The 12,037-nt window shown below is 37.2% G+C and overlaps 1 protein-coding gene across 10 annotated transcripts in view; it reads right to left on the bottom strand.

Moving 5' to 3' along the window:
* Positions 1-3,145: 3,145 nt before the first annotated feature.
* The window catches only part of ACSL4 (acyl-CoA synthetase long chain family member 4), a 67,012-nt gene continuing 58,120 nt past the window's right edge, over positions 3,146-12,037 (bottom strand). For all 10 annotated transcript variants that reach the window (XM_049827817.1, XM_049827822.1, XM_049827824.1 and 7 more), the window contains 7 exons: positions 9,690-9,829; positions 9,041-9,213; positions 8,764-8,838; positions 8,344-8,535; positions 7,694-7,808; positions 6,854-7,011; positions 3,146-4,992 (listed from right to left, as the gene is read on the bottom strand). In XM_049827817.1, the coding sequence (XP_049683774.1) occupies positions 4,835-4,992; positions 6,854-7,011; positions 7,694-7,808; positions 8,344-8,535; positions 8,764-8,838; positions 9,041-9,213; positions 9,690-9,829 (1,011 nt within the window). In that variant the 3' untranslated portion in view covers positions 3,146-4,834. The remainder of the gene's footprint in view (positions 4,993-6,853; positions 7,012-7,693; positions 7,809-8,343; positions 8,536-8,763; positions 8,839-9,040; positions 9,214-9,689; positions 9,830-12,037) is intronic.

The following is a 12,037-nucleotide window of genomic DNA, read 5'->3' as shown; positions in this document are numbered from 1 at the left end:
CCCACCACTTCCTTATCTGTGATTTAAGTTTTACTTTTTAAAAACACATCTCTTTGCTTTAGCATTTTAATGATATTGAGATCATGTCTTGGAGTGACAGGTATTCATGCTCAGGGTCTGGATTTTCAGAAATAATGGGGATGGCGTAGATGTGGTGGTCACACTTCTGTAATCGAAGACGGGTGAGGGTAAATGCAGAAATAAGCATGTGTAACAAACACATGGTGACTGCTGGCATCTGTTAATATTCATTGTTAACCAGGTTACTGGTGTTTCAAAACAGGAGAACAGAAAAATGCAACAGGTTTTGGTTGGTTGGGGTTTTTAAAAGCATAGGTGAGGACTCTGAGATCAGACACTGCACCCAGAGAGCGCTCTGTTTGTCTAATTTAATTAGCATTGTTCTAGTGTCAAGACTACACGCTTCCAACTGAAGACAGTTTTGGACAGATTACCTGTGATAATCAGCTTTGTTAAAACACTTTATCAATATAGAATGGATCCAATTTTCTTCAAAACCTGTCTCTCCTCAATAAAGGTGTAGCAAGATTCTAGATATTACAGCTCCCAGTAGCAAAGCAACAGTGCAAACACCACCCCATTTCTGTCAGAACTCATTCAAATTAAATTATGTGAAAATGACAGGCCAACAACAAATGTGTATTTAGTATAGTCAGCCCTATTCCTCCACGGCTGATGTAATCCTATTGTGTTAAAAAAAAAAAAAAAAAAAAAAGAAAAGAAAAAGCCATCAATAACCTACTTTGCAGCAGCAGCAAGTTAACTGGAGTCACGTTTTGTTTGTTAATCCAGGCAAGGTCATGCTACTGTAGAATACCTGAGTTTTACTCTACGTGCATCGTCCAGAACTCCATGTAAGCAGTGACTGCAAGTTTTACTGATTGTATTTTGTAAATCACTTCTGTGGCATCTTATGCGAAAGAAGCATGAGACTTGTTATTTTTAAGCTCCTAATGTTTAAATTTTAGCCTCCAAAAGGGAAACTGATTTACTCTCATGTAAGTAGAGCTTAGCTGTTAGGCAGGCTCAGTTAAAACAAAACAAAACCAAACCCAAATACATACTGAGAATTTATTTCTTGTGTTGCAAGTAATAGCAGAACATTGCTGATTTACCATTAGAATACAACGTAGTTATTTGAAACCATCATTCTGGGATGTGGTAGATTTGGGGGGAGAGGGTTGACTGAAAATCAGTGACCCGTGTTCTCAACTTGCGTCCTGTTCCTTATACAGCCAGAAAGCATCTGATGGGAACTGCAGCCTAATGTACTGGCTTACCTGGCAGGCAGCTCTCTACATCGCGTTACGCTCAAAGTTCCCTGATGTTGTAATGGGCACTAAAATTGCATTGGGTTGGTGAAATACCACCTCGCCTACTCTTAAGGCAGTAACTTATTACTTTTGCTGTTCGTACTTTTTTTTCCTTGCAAGCCATTCAATGACATCTTACTGTGACGTGCAGCATTACTGCTGCATTATGTGCAGGAACGGGGTCTCCTCTTCCAGCCCCCACCCAAGGTTCTGTGTCAAGGTTGTTCCTGAAAGGTGTTTGTTTAACCTTCATTGATTCTGAGGCTCTGAGACGTTCGGTGGCAAAGATCTTGAGCAAGTAGTTCAGTATTTAGTAAGGATTTACTTTTGTTTTGAAGTTCTGTGTCTCTTTTAGAATGTCACTTAGTGTAAACTTACTCTGTTCCTCCTCTTCCACTGGTGACAGCTCTTTCGTGCCTTTGTTAGGGTAACACTGGATGTAGTTGAAGGTTAATCATCTCTTGTCCTGTGCCATTCCCCTTCAGGGCAGCTCAACTTGACTATAATCTTCCTTCACAGCTCAAGTTTTCTCCTCCCACTGTTACTGTAGTTCTACTCTGGCTTTCTCTAGATATCCCATGTTTTTTGAAGTAGAGGGCCTAACTATAATCTTGTATCAGACGTGTCCAAACTGGATTTTGTTTCTCAGACTTAGGAGGATAATTTTTAAATTCTGAACCTGCTTTCTGAAGAACTTGCAGCTACTTTGAACTTTCACATTTAGGAAATGAACTGCTCCCTCACACTTCAGTCCCATATTGTATGTCCTTTCAGTCAAGCACAGGATATCATCCGCAACTATCACATAAGGGTTTTGAAGCCATATACTATCACTTCATCTGCATCCTAGTTCCTTACTTTTAATAATGTTCTTACCGAACTGCAAGTATGATATTTGCAATTAATTTGTGTATTTGAAGGCAGCCTGATGTAATCCTTCCCCTTCTCCAAAAATGCTTGAAACGCTGATGCGTTTCAAATTGTCTTTGGTAGCCCATCCACATTTAGTTAATTTCTTAAAAGAAAAACTAGGCCCACTCTAGGCTTTGTTTTCAACGTCTGTAGCATGTACCCGTTGCTGCTGCTTTTGCGAAGTTCTTCTAAGGTATGCTCAGTTTCAGAGAGAATGTGAGGCACTGAACCGTAACTACAGACAACTTGTGCAATATATAAAGATTTTTCAGAACACAAACTTGTTGAACCATTTAAACTGTATTCCACTTTTGAAATGTTAACGTTGTGTATATGTGTGTATATATATATACACATTGCAAATAGCAATCCTCAGTCAACCAAGACACAGAAGATACTTGCAGTCTAGATAAAATACATTTCATATAAATACATTCATGGTTTTAAAAAAAAAAATCATACAACCTGCTGACAGACTCAAGTGCAAGTAACTTTCTTACATGTATTTAACTTTTGTGATGTTAACAGGCTGACTAAAGGCTATTTAATAGTGACCCCTTTTAAACATGGAAAAATTGGTAATGTGGCTCCAGGACCGAGTCATTTAAAAAGCTGCTACTGATAGGGGAAATATTTCTTGTTGTCATAAGCCCACTGTATGTTGTCTTAAAAAAAAAAAATAATTTTCTTTTTTAGAAAAGCTATTTCCTTGTTCCTTTTAGTGACTCTTGTACTTCCATGCACAAGTAGATACAGTCAGCTTTATGTACCAGATTTTCTTTTTCCCTTCCCTCTCGGGGTTCTTGGAAGATGAGCTGGCAGTGTTGAGGACTGGCCACAGAAAGTTATGCAGGGGGAAGTCTGAAATTGGTCCCAAGGAGAAGGGACGGTTTAGTTAATGAGTATATAGCCATGATTTATTTTTGCCAAAATCTGCTTGAACTGGAAAAAAGAAAAATACACATACATGCAATAAAGGAAAAACTTGCCCTGAAATTGCAAGTTAGTGTGTTCAAAAGAAGCATCGTACAAAATCTTTTACTTTCTGTACAGTGACAATACCAAATAATTTTTCATTTTAACCATCATATACACAACACAAATATTATGAATAGAAATCTATAAATACTTTAAAATGAATTTGTAATATATAGCAGTTGAGGGCCACAGCTGTACAAAATGTAAGCAACATATATAAAACCATTAAGAAAGTGCAAAGTAGAACAGTATCAAGAGCCTCCACTTTTTACAGCATTTACGGTTCAAGTGTGAAGAGCTAGCAGGGATGCAGGAGCTCAGTTACAATTCAAAAGACACAGTACAGGATTCTGCACACAAAATGATGAACTATTATTAAATTATAGCTTCCCACTTCTTCACATCTATGACTTCCAGTTAATAAGAGAACACTTTTATAATGAATTTCTGTAAAGAGTGATTTGTCCCTTCTTACAAGTTCTCTAGAACAAAGGTTCCCTGGTCACAGACTACTTTTCTGTAAGTAAAACAAGACAACATGGGAAACTACTGTTGGCTTCTGGTTGCCTTGTTATGCTTACCATATTTAAAAGGTGAACGGAAATACCTTTCCATAAAGTGAATACAGACTAAATTTAGACCCTGATCCTCTACATTACAGACAGCTAACCTGTACCATTACTCAATGTATGTGAAGGTCTAGAGCATCAGTGCCTTAAAAACAAAACCCCCAAACTCCTTTGAGTTTCAAATCTACTTAGAGACAACTGCCCATCAATTTCACTGTTGGTTGCCAGCCAAGATGCAAGTTTTGCATTCTGCGTTCAGGTGATGATTTCTCATCAGTACCTCCTGTAGCAGTGCAAGTCTTTGTTTTCTTTTATGCTCTGTGTCTTACTGGAAAGCTCTGCTTGAATTAAAATACAGTGGCAAGTAAAAATGTACTTGGTGAGTTGGAAGTTGAAATATTCAATGATCTTGACTTGGGTTAGAAGGCTTTTCAGTTCACCTTTATTTCGGTACGTGTGTTTTATATTCTTTTTTAGGCACTGTAAATATTCAAGATACTAACTGATGTGCAGAAGAATCCATCCATTCTCAAGCAATGCATTATTAGTGATCTCTAGCAAGTTCTTGACTAAAGTTATCTTGGTTTTGTTTTTAAATGGAGAAGGGTAGACTTCAAATACTTTTTTCCTCCCTCACTAAGTATCTTACTATGATAGAAGAACCATCACAATTACATAGTTTTTTCTCTTTGAAATATAGGCCAGACTTCAGAATGAATTAAAGAGAAGTTGCAAGCAGTCTGAATGTGCTAGAGAAGCAATAATAATAAAATTACCTGGTTGTACTGCTTCACATAATGATGTCTGTCTCAAAACTGGAGATGATCACATGAAACTCGACAAAGACCATCAGTGTCTAATCTGCTAATAATTCAGAATTTGGAGTCTAAAATATTCTCTGTTGTACTTGATACAGATTATAGGAACACTCATCCATTTGGTATATTTTCTCAATGTGTGATACCTACAGTATACGCAGACATCCAAAACTGAGGCGTGAGAAGGAACCCTCTGCACAACTGTCCGGTCAAGGTAACTTGTTTATTTGCCTCCATACATTCTTTCGATGTCGTTGAGGTAATGGTTTTTCAGTTCTTTCCTTTTCAGCTTGAAAGCATCTGTTACTAACCCAGTCTCTGGGGTCCATGGTTCAGGGCTTAACCGTACTTTGATGGGTATTTCAAACCTTTCTAATTTCACTGCAGGGACAAGAAGAAATAAAACCATGACTAAGATTACATCGCCAAATGAAATACTAATTCATGCTACCTAAAAATCTAAGGTGAGCACCCTGTAGCTTGTATAGTAAGGTGTCCTACTTCATGAAGTAACCTTACAGAGGGGCCACAAGCAACTTTAATCTTGTACCAATGCTGAGTGCTGGTTAGTGTGCAAATATTCTAATAACACACTGTAATTACAGCTCACATTGGATGTGACGGTGTAAAATCTAAAGCTTGCAACAAATGAGTGGGTAGCCTGAAGATCCGAGACTACTGTCACAAGAGGATCTAGAAATGTAGAGCTGTATCTTTATTATAGGAATGTAGTAATAACTAGATTAACTCAGACTAGTCAGATATACTTCCTGTTTAAATTATAATGAAATACTTCTATACTTCCCATGGCTGAATGACTCTTTCCCAGATTTTTTCCTTCCTTAGAGTTTGTTTAGAGTTCAAAATAAAGGGACGTCTCTGTATTTTTGTTACATTAGTCGCTTATTTTCCCTTTAGCTGGAAGCAGTTGCTTGACACATGCACAGCCTCACTGCAACCAAAGCCGCTTCTACCTCTTGCCCAGACAAGAGGCCAGAGAGGGGTAAGCAAGGGGAAGGAAGGTAACTGCTTCGGGGAGAAGGGCAGGGAGCTGCTGCGTGTGTGTAATACTTGGTGGACTTTGCCGTCAGCTCCTGCAGATAGGCCTGGAATGGGATCCCACATCCATAGACTTGTGTTGGGATGTCTGGGACAACCTGTGGCAGCACAGCCTCAAGGTGGCAGCAAACGAGGGCACTGGGGATCCCTGGCTGTAAGTCTGTCTCCAGGTGCTCTTCTGTCTCTACCTTCCAGCCGGCGTTGGAATGTACTGTTTCATCTTACTTAGATACCTGCCTGCTTGTGATGAAGGTGCATTATGTTCTGCTAAAAATGAGAATGTTCTCTTTAAAATAGTTTTGGAAAACAGTTTTGAATAAATTAGTTGTATCTCAATGGTAGATTACTATCTAGAAGGTAGAAAAAATGTACAAGCAAAGATTTTGAATAAGCAAAGCTATATGGATAGTGATTTGCTTAGCTCATGATAGAAAAACATAGATTAATATATTTAAAGCCAAGTGTGAGACCTACTGATTTAATTTTTTTTTTTAAAGGCAAGACTTAAAAGTGTTTTTCATTCTTGTTTTCTCAGTTTCAAAAGGCAGATTCTCCTCTCTAAAGTTTGAGGGGCACTGCTTAGCATGTGCTTCAGTCCAGTTTTACTACTTCCTTGTATAAGGTGCCAACTGCTTTAAAGAATTTTTTCCCCAGTTAGTTTGTTAATTTTTTGTCCCCATCAAGGATTGATGAGGCTTTTGATGATTTGGTACCACAGCAAGGAATAGCAGGCTTTTAAGCCATTACAACCACAAGGATTGTGGTTGTTCAAAGCTGTATGGGACAAAGTTGTGTGGGAAAAAAATCTCTTTGAAATCTCTTGCTTGACTAGTTTTCTCACCAGCAAAAGTCTTGTAACTTTCTTTCCAAATTGACAGCTCTTTTGGAACTTATTTTAACTGTGTTAGACAAGGAACCTGTCTCTAGAATTTAGTTGAAAAAGAAATTTCAGATTTTTTTAGAAAATGAAAAAAGATAGAAGTAGTTAATATGACCAAAAAGTGTGTCAGTTCCTGGGATAATAGGCAACAATTTCATGTGATTTTTGCCTCTGATTACACTCTTAAGTTTTGGCAGATACAGAGGCAACAGGAAGAAGGAAGAACAGTTAGTGAGGATAATGGGAAATTTTTGCTGGACAAGCACCGTGAGATTGGCTAGCATAATATGCCGCTTTACTTACTCTTGTTTGCCACTTCTTTAATCTCTCGCAGTATTTCAGCTTCCATTGTAGGATTGTTACAAATATCTACCCAGGTTCCACTGATGCCTTTCTGCTCAGCTAATGCTGTCAGCTTCTTCTGATTAGGGACCACAAAACTGATCACGTAAGACTGGTCACTACCACAGGATGGCAACAGAAAGAAGGAAGAAAGATTCAAACAGCTGAGCCTTCCATTTCAGGGTGTAAAATGCTTACTTGATGTTAGATGCACAGATCCATAGCGCTTTCTGAACTGTAATTATTCCCCCATACAGAATCCTTCTTGTACATTAAATCTTCACAACTGATGACTTATCAAAGGTATTTTAAGTTGGTTTACGACGTTAGGTTTGATCGGTATCGTGCTTTGCTGTAATTTCATGAGCGCACACCTTGGTTTAGCTTCCCAGCTACATCTGGTGTTTAGCTCGTTCTCCCTTCAGGTAGTGTGTTTGAGTTGGGGGAAGGAGAGGAGAGACTGGGACTATTTCCAAAACGTAGTGGAGAGCTTTGGATCAGGCCCAAAGCATCCAGATCAACTTTTCTCTGGTATTCTGACAGAAAGCCAAAACACATGCTAAATATAATGATATCCGTTTGGGGAAGGGATAGGATGGAACTGGAGTGTATTAGGATAGGAGAAGTGCCAACAGAAAGAGATAGGTCATTTCTTCAGGTTTTAGGGATAACTTGCACTCTGGTAGGTGCGTTTGTTCAATGGAAACCATGGAAAACGATAATATATCATCACAGAAGTGGGCCAGAGCCTATATTTCACGTTTACCCTAAATGGAGTTTCTAAATTAATACCACTCTTACCTTTTGGCATAAGCACAGATATTGTCAATCAAGGGACAGTTCTTCAGTGCTGCCTCTACTTTGCCCAGAGATACGTATTCTCCTGCTTGTAGCTTTACCAAGTCTTTCTTGCGATCTAGGAGTTAAGGGGGAAGGAAAAGGAAAAAAAAAAGCTTGTTCCATTTTAAACTCTTGCATTTCCACAGGCTCATTTGCAAAGCCACTATATATGTATTTTGTGCAATGCTATGCAAAATTCTTAATGAATATGAATTAAAGCATCTTACTAAAATTTTAAAGCAGCTAATGGCATGTATGTATTCTGCCAACTTTATAAAGGCTTCTGTAAAAAAGTTTATATAGCACTATGCTTCTTGTCACACAACTTGTATGAAAGTGATGGGGACTCTTATTTTAAAGCTTTGTAAATAATACTAAAAATTAATCTTACATTTAAAGTCCATGTGCTAAATTTAGAGAGTGATAATGTCACAGGAAACAGCATCGCTTCCAGAATTTTCCTACAGCTGTGAGGACTTTTGGGAATGTTTTGTACACTGTGATTCTGGTAACCTTAAACTCTGGCAAAACCAGCAGGATTAACAACATGCTTATAACTATGTTTAGTCAAGATCTTGTAATATATTAAGATATCAAAAATTGAGGCCAACCTATGATCTGCAGACACCCATCTGGATGAAATTCCCCTATATCTCCTGTACAGAACCATCTCTGACCATTCTCATCAATGGAGAACTCTTCTGTTGTCTTCTCTTCATTTTTAAAATATCCCATTGAGACGTTAGGTCCACCAATTAGAATTTCTCCTCTAGGATTAGGCTTGTCTTTGTTAGTATAGCCCCCTGAAAACAAGAAAATCCCCACACAATTATTTTAAACTTGTATATTCTGCTGCCAAGAAAGTATTTTGAAACTTCAGCTTGAAGTTAATGCACACAAATTGATGACTATTATAAAAGATAAAGAACAATTACTTCATATGCCACACCTAGCTAAGCAGATAGGCAAAGAAACCAGCTAAGCTGTGGTTACATTAGTTACTCTGAAATCAAAACATTTAATACTCTCACCTTCTTGCCAGTCTCTCAACTTTATTTCACAACAAATAAGAGGAGCTCCAACTCTGCCGGTGCTGTAATCAGCAACTTAGGGAGAGAACAAGGAAGAATACAGAGATTTTTGTCATTTGAAATATAAACTCAAACCTTAAATAAGGCAGCAATTTATCTCAAGTTACTTTATTGCGCTTAAGAACTACAGATATTTTCACTTTACAAAAAATCCACTAAACCCCCATGTATATGTTATGTATCTTAAATTATGTATTTCCAGAAGCATTTTAACTACCTTCTGTAATTGTTCCAGCTCCACAGGTTTCTGTTAGTCCATAGCCTTGACCAACAGGACAGCAAAAACAGATGTTCATGAATCTTTGTGTTTGAGGCGAGAGCGGTGCTCCTCCAGAAAGCATCATACGGACATTCCCTCCCAGTAGTGCCTTTACTTTTTTAAACAATAGTCTTGAAAGAAGGAAAAAAGCAAAAAAGCATTAAAAAACATTCACGCTGCTCACTTTTTACAAAAAGACACAAACGTTCTTTTTCCTTTCTATCTGGAACACCTTAAAAATTAACTTAATCATTCACAGATTTTAGTGGACAGCAGGGATACTCAAAAACGTTACCTCTTGTGTAACACTTGAAGATGGCAGAATTCCTGTAACTTAACTAAACAAATTAGAAAATTTTATTACTTAAAAAAAAAAAACCACAATCCAGTGAAAACTAACTAGTCATCTGTTCTGAAGATTAGTCATTCCCACCATTAAATATTTTACCTGTTTCCAGGAAGGACTTGGATTATTTCAGTTAGTCATTAGATGGTATTTTCATGTTGGATGAGAATTGTCTGATATCAGATAGCTTAGATGATTATTCTCTTAGACTTAACAAATCACAAAGAAAAAGGTAACACTTGGACTGTGAATTATACTTACACGTTACACAGAGGTGCATCGTATCCCCTCTTGATTTGTTCCAATTTGTAGTCATAGCCTATCTTGAACAGAGTTCTCTGAATATAGTTCATCTCCTGAACTTTACTCATGACATTTTTATAAATTCTGTCCATTATTTCCTACAAAGTGTTAAAAAAAGCAAGGAAATTACCACATAGAATAGACTAGCATGTGTAAATTAAATTCCATGTTAAAATAAAACCCCCATATTATTCTTCCTTTAAAACAGATAATACAGTAAGAGCGAAAATGTCTGCATCACTGGTTAGGCAATGCTTGGCTAGAATGTTTTTAATATGTGACCAATTAGTCAATCTATAGACCATCGCAGCATGGAGGTATTTGAAATGGGTGGAATGAAGTATCAAAAATGCAGTAGAAAATTAGTGACTTAGCCTTACTTTCCTCCATTGGGTTTCTTCTCCTGACACCAGTATCCCTAGAGAGGAAGAGCCCTGATGCTCTAGCATATACCTGAGATTAGAAAACTTGCCTTGAATTAGGCAGACGGGTAAGTCAAGGGCTGCAGGTCTTCAGGCATACCGCAGTAATTCATAGTACCTCTTCCATTTCTACAAACAGCTTTCTAAACTTCAGATTTGGTTTTAAAATACCTTCCACCCCCCATTCTGAAGATGTCTTCTCTACCAACCACAGCTACAAATCCTGGGTAACATACCATAATGAAACTTGCTATGTTATATGGCTTATGTTACTGGTAACACCTTCACCTGTCCTTCAAATGTGACTAACTGATTTGGAAAGTTTTGAATTCAAGTTTTAGCTAAATCTCTTTGCTAAAGCTTGGTATATGCCATGCAAGATTGATCGTGCTTAGGAGTCGTGACGCTGTACTTTATGCACAGCAATTGGTAAGCACGGGAGAATGAACTAAGAGATTTCATTTCACCGCTTCCTTTTCCAAGTGAGGTTTTTCAACTTTCAAAGCAATGTGGTTGCAGTAATTCTAGTTACCTGACAAAAAACCCACAATTTCGTCACAGGCAAGAAATTAATTTCCATTAAAATAATAAGCTTATGATCACTAAAACACACAGAACTTAAATAGTGTTCAGACTGGTGAAGTATTTAACAGAAGTTTAAGGATTGGCTCCTTCAAGTTTGTTACAGAGCACAATGCTTTGAAGTATTTACGTGCTTTCTAATAAGTCAAATTAAATTTGAAAAGAAAGCTATGACAATTATGTACTTTGAAATATCAGAGATCAAAACATTAAAGTCTTATTAGAAACTACTCTCATTAGTGTTTTTTATTAGTTCCTTCAAGTCTTCACAATTAGGATTTAAGACAAACAGGAATTTCAAAAAACTGTACACTATTTTCAGCCCAGTTTACCTGCAGAATATCATGTAGTATTTCCAGAAGCCAGACAAATATCTTAAAGCAGAATTAATTGCAGGGTTTTTTTAGTCTTTTAAAGACTACAGAGGCGTGACAAGGTATTCAGAATTACAAAGGCTGGAAGAAACTATTAACCCTTACTATAATGTTCTGATTGAATCAAATCTTTAGAAATATTTGTGTGTCTGGATTCTGTTAGAATTATTTTCCATTTCATTTCTATTTTACTTTCTAATCACTGGTGATGTTACGTTTTGATGATAAAAACATGACATAGTTCTAGGGAGAAAAATATTTATTAGATTACATTACTAAGTGTTGTTCCTACTAGGGCCTTCTGATGTGTTTTTTCCTCTTTGCTGTAGATTGTTGAACTCTAGATCCTGTATGCTATCAACTGAAAATGGATCATCAGTTTCAATTTTATTTTTTCTTTGCTAACTTCTTTGTGATAGTAAGTCTGTAGACTCAAGACATTTAGGTGGGGTTCAACATTATCACTGTTAATTCATATGGAGCTGTCTTCATGGACTTTTTTTTGCACATGCATGAAATATACTCCTTCCAAGAGGGATTATGGCCGTATTTAAAATTTAAACTGGTTTTGCTGGTAGTCTAGCATTTGAATTCTCCCCAAGAAATAAATTTAAATGGATGTTTTCCAAAAAGCTGGGGTTTTCAGCTGTATTAATCTTCACTTGGTTAATTATTAAGAAAAAGACCAAGCCTATATATATATATATATATGATTATTACTTTATAAAACAAAAAATGCAAGCGAGTAATTAATTTAGAAACTCTTGGCGATTCCCAAAAGATGCTGCAGAACAACCAAATCCAACCAAAGCTCACTGTTCTTAAACGAGGTTAAATCCTCCTACTCACCCATCACCACCACGTGGCAAAAGCTGGTGCTACCAGTGTTATGAGCAACAGACGTGATATGATCATAACAGAAGCACAT

This window comes from Accipiter gentilis, chromosome 24 (assembly GCF_929443795.1).
Source record: "Accipiter gentilis chromosome 24, bAccGen1.1, whole genome shotgun sequence".
Taxonomy (NCBI): Eukaryota; Metazoa; Chordata; class Aves; order Accipitriformes; family Accipitridae; genus Astur; species Astur gentilis.
Note: the sequence above shows the minus strand (reverse complement) of the source record. Positions and strands in the feature narration are given on the sequence as shown.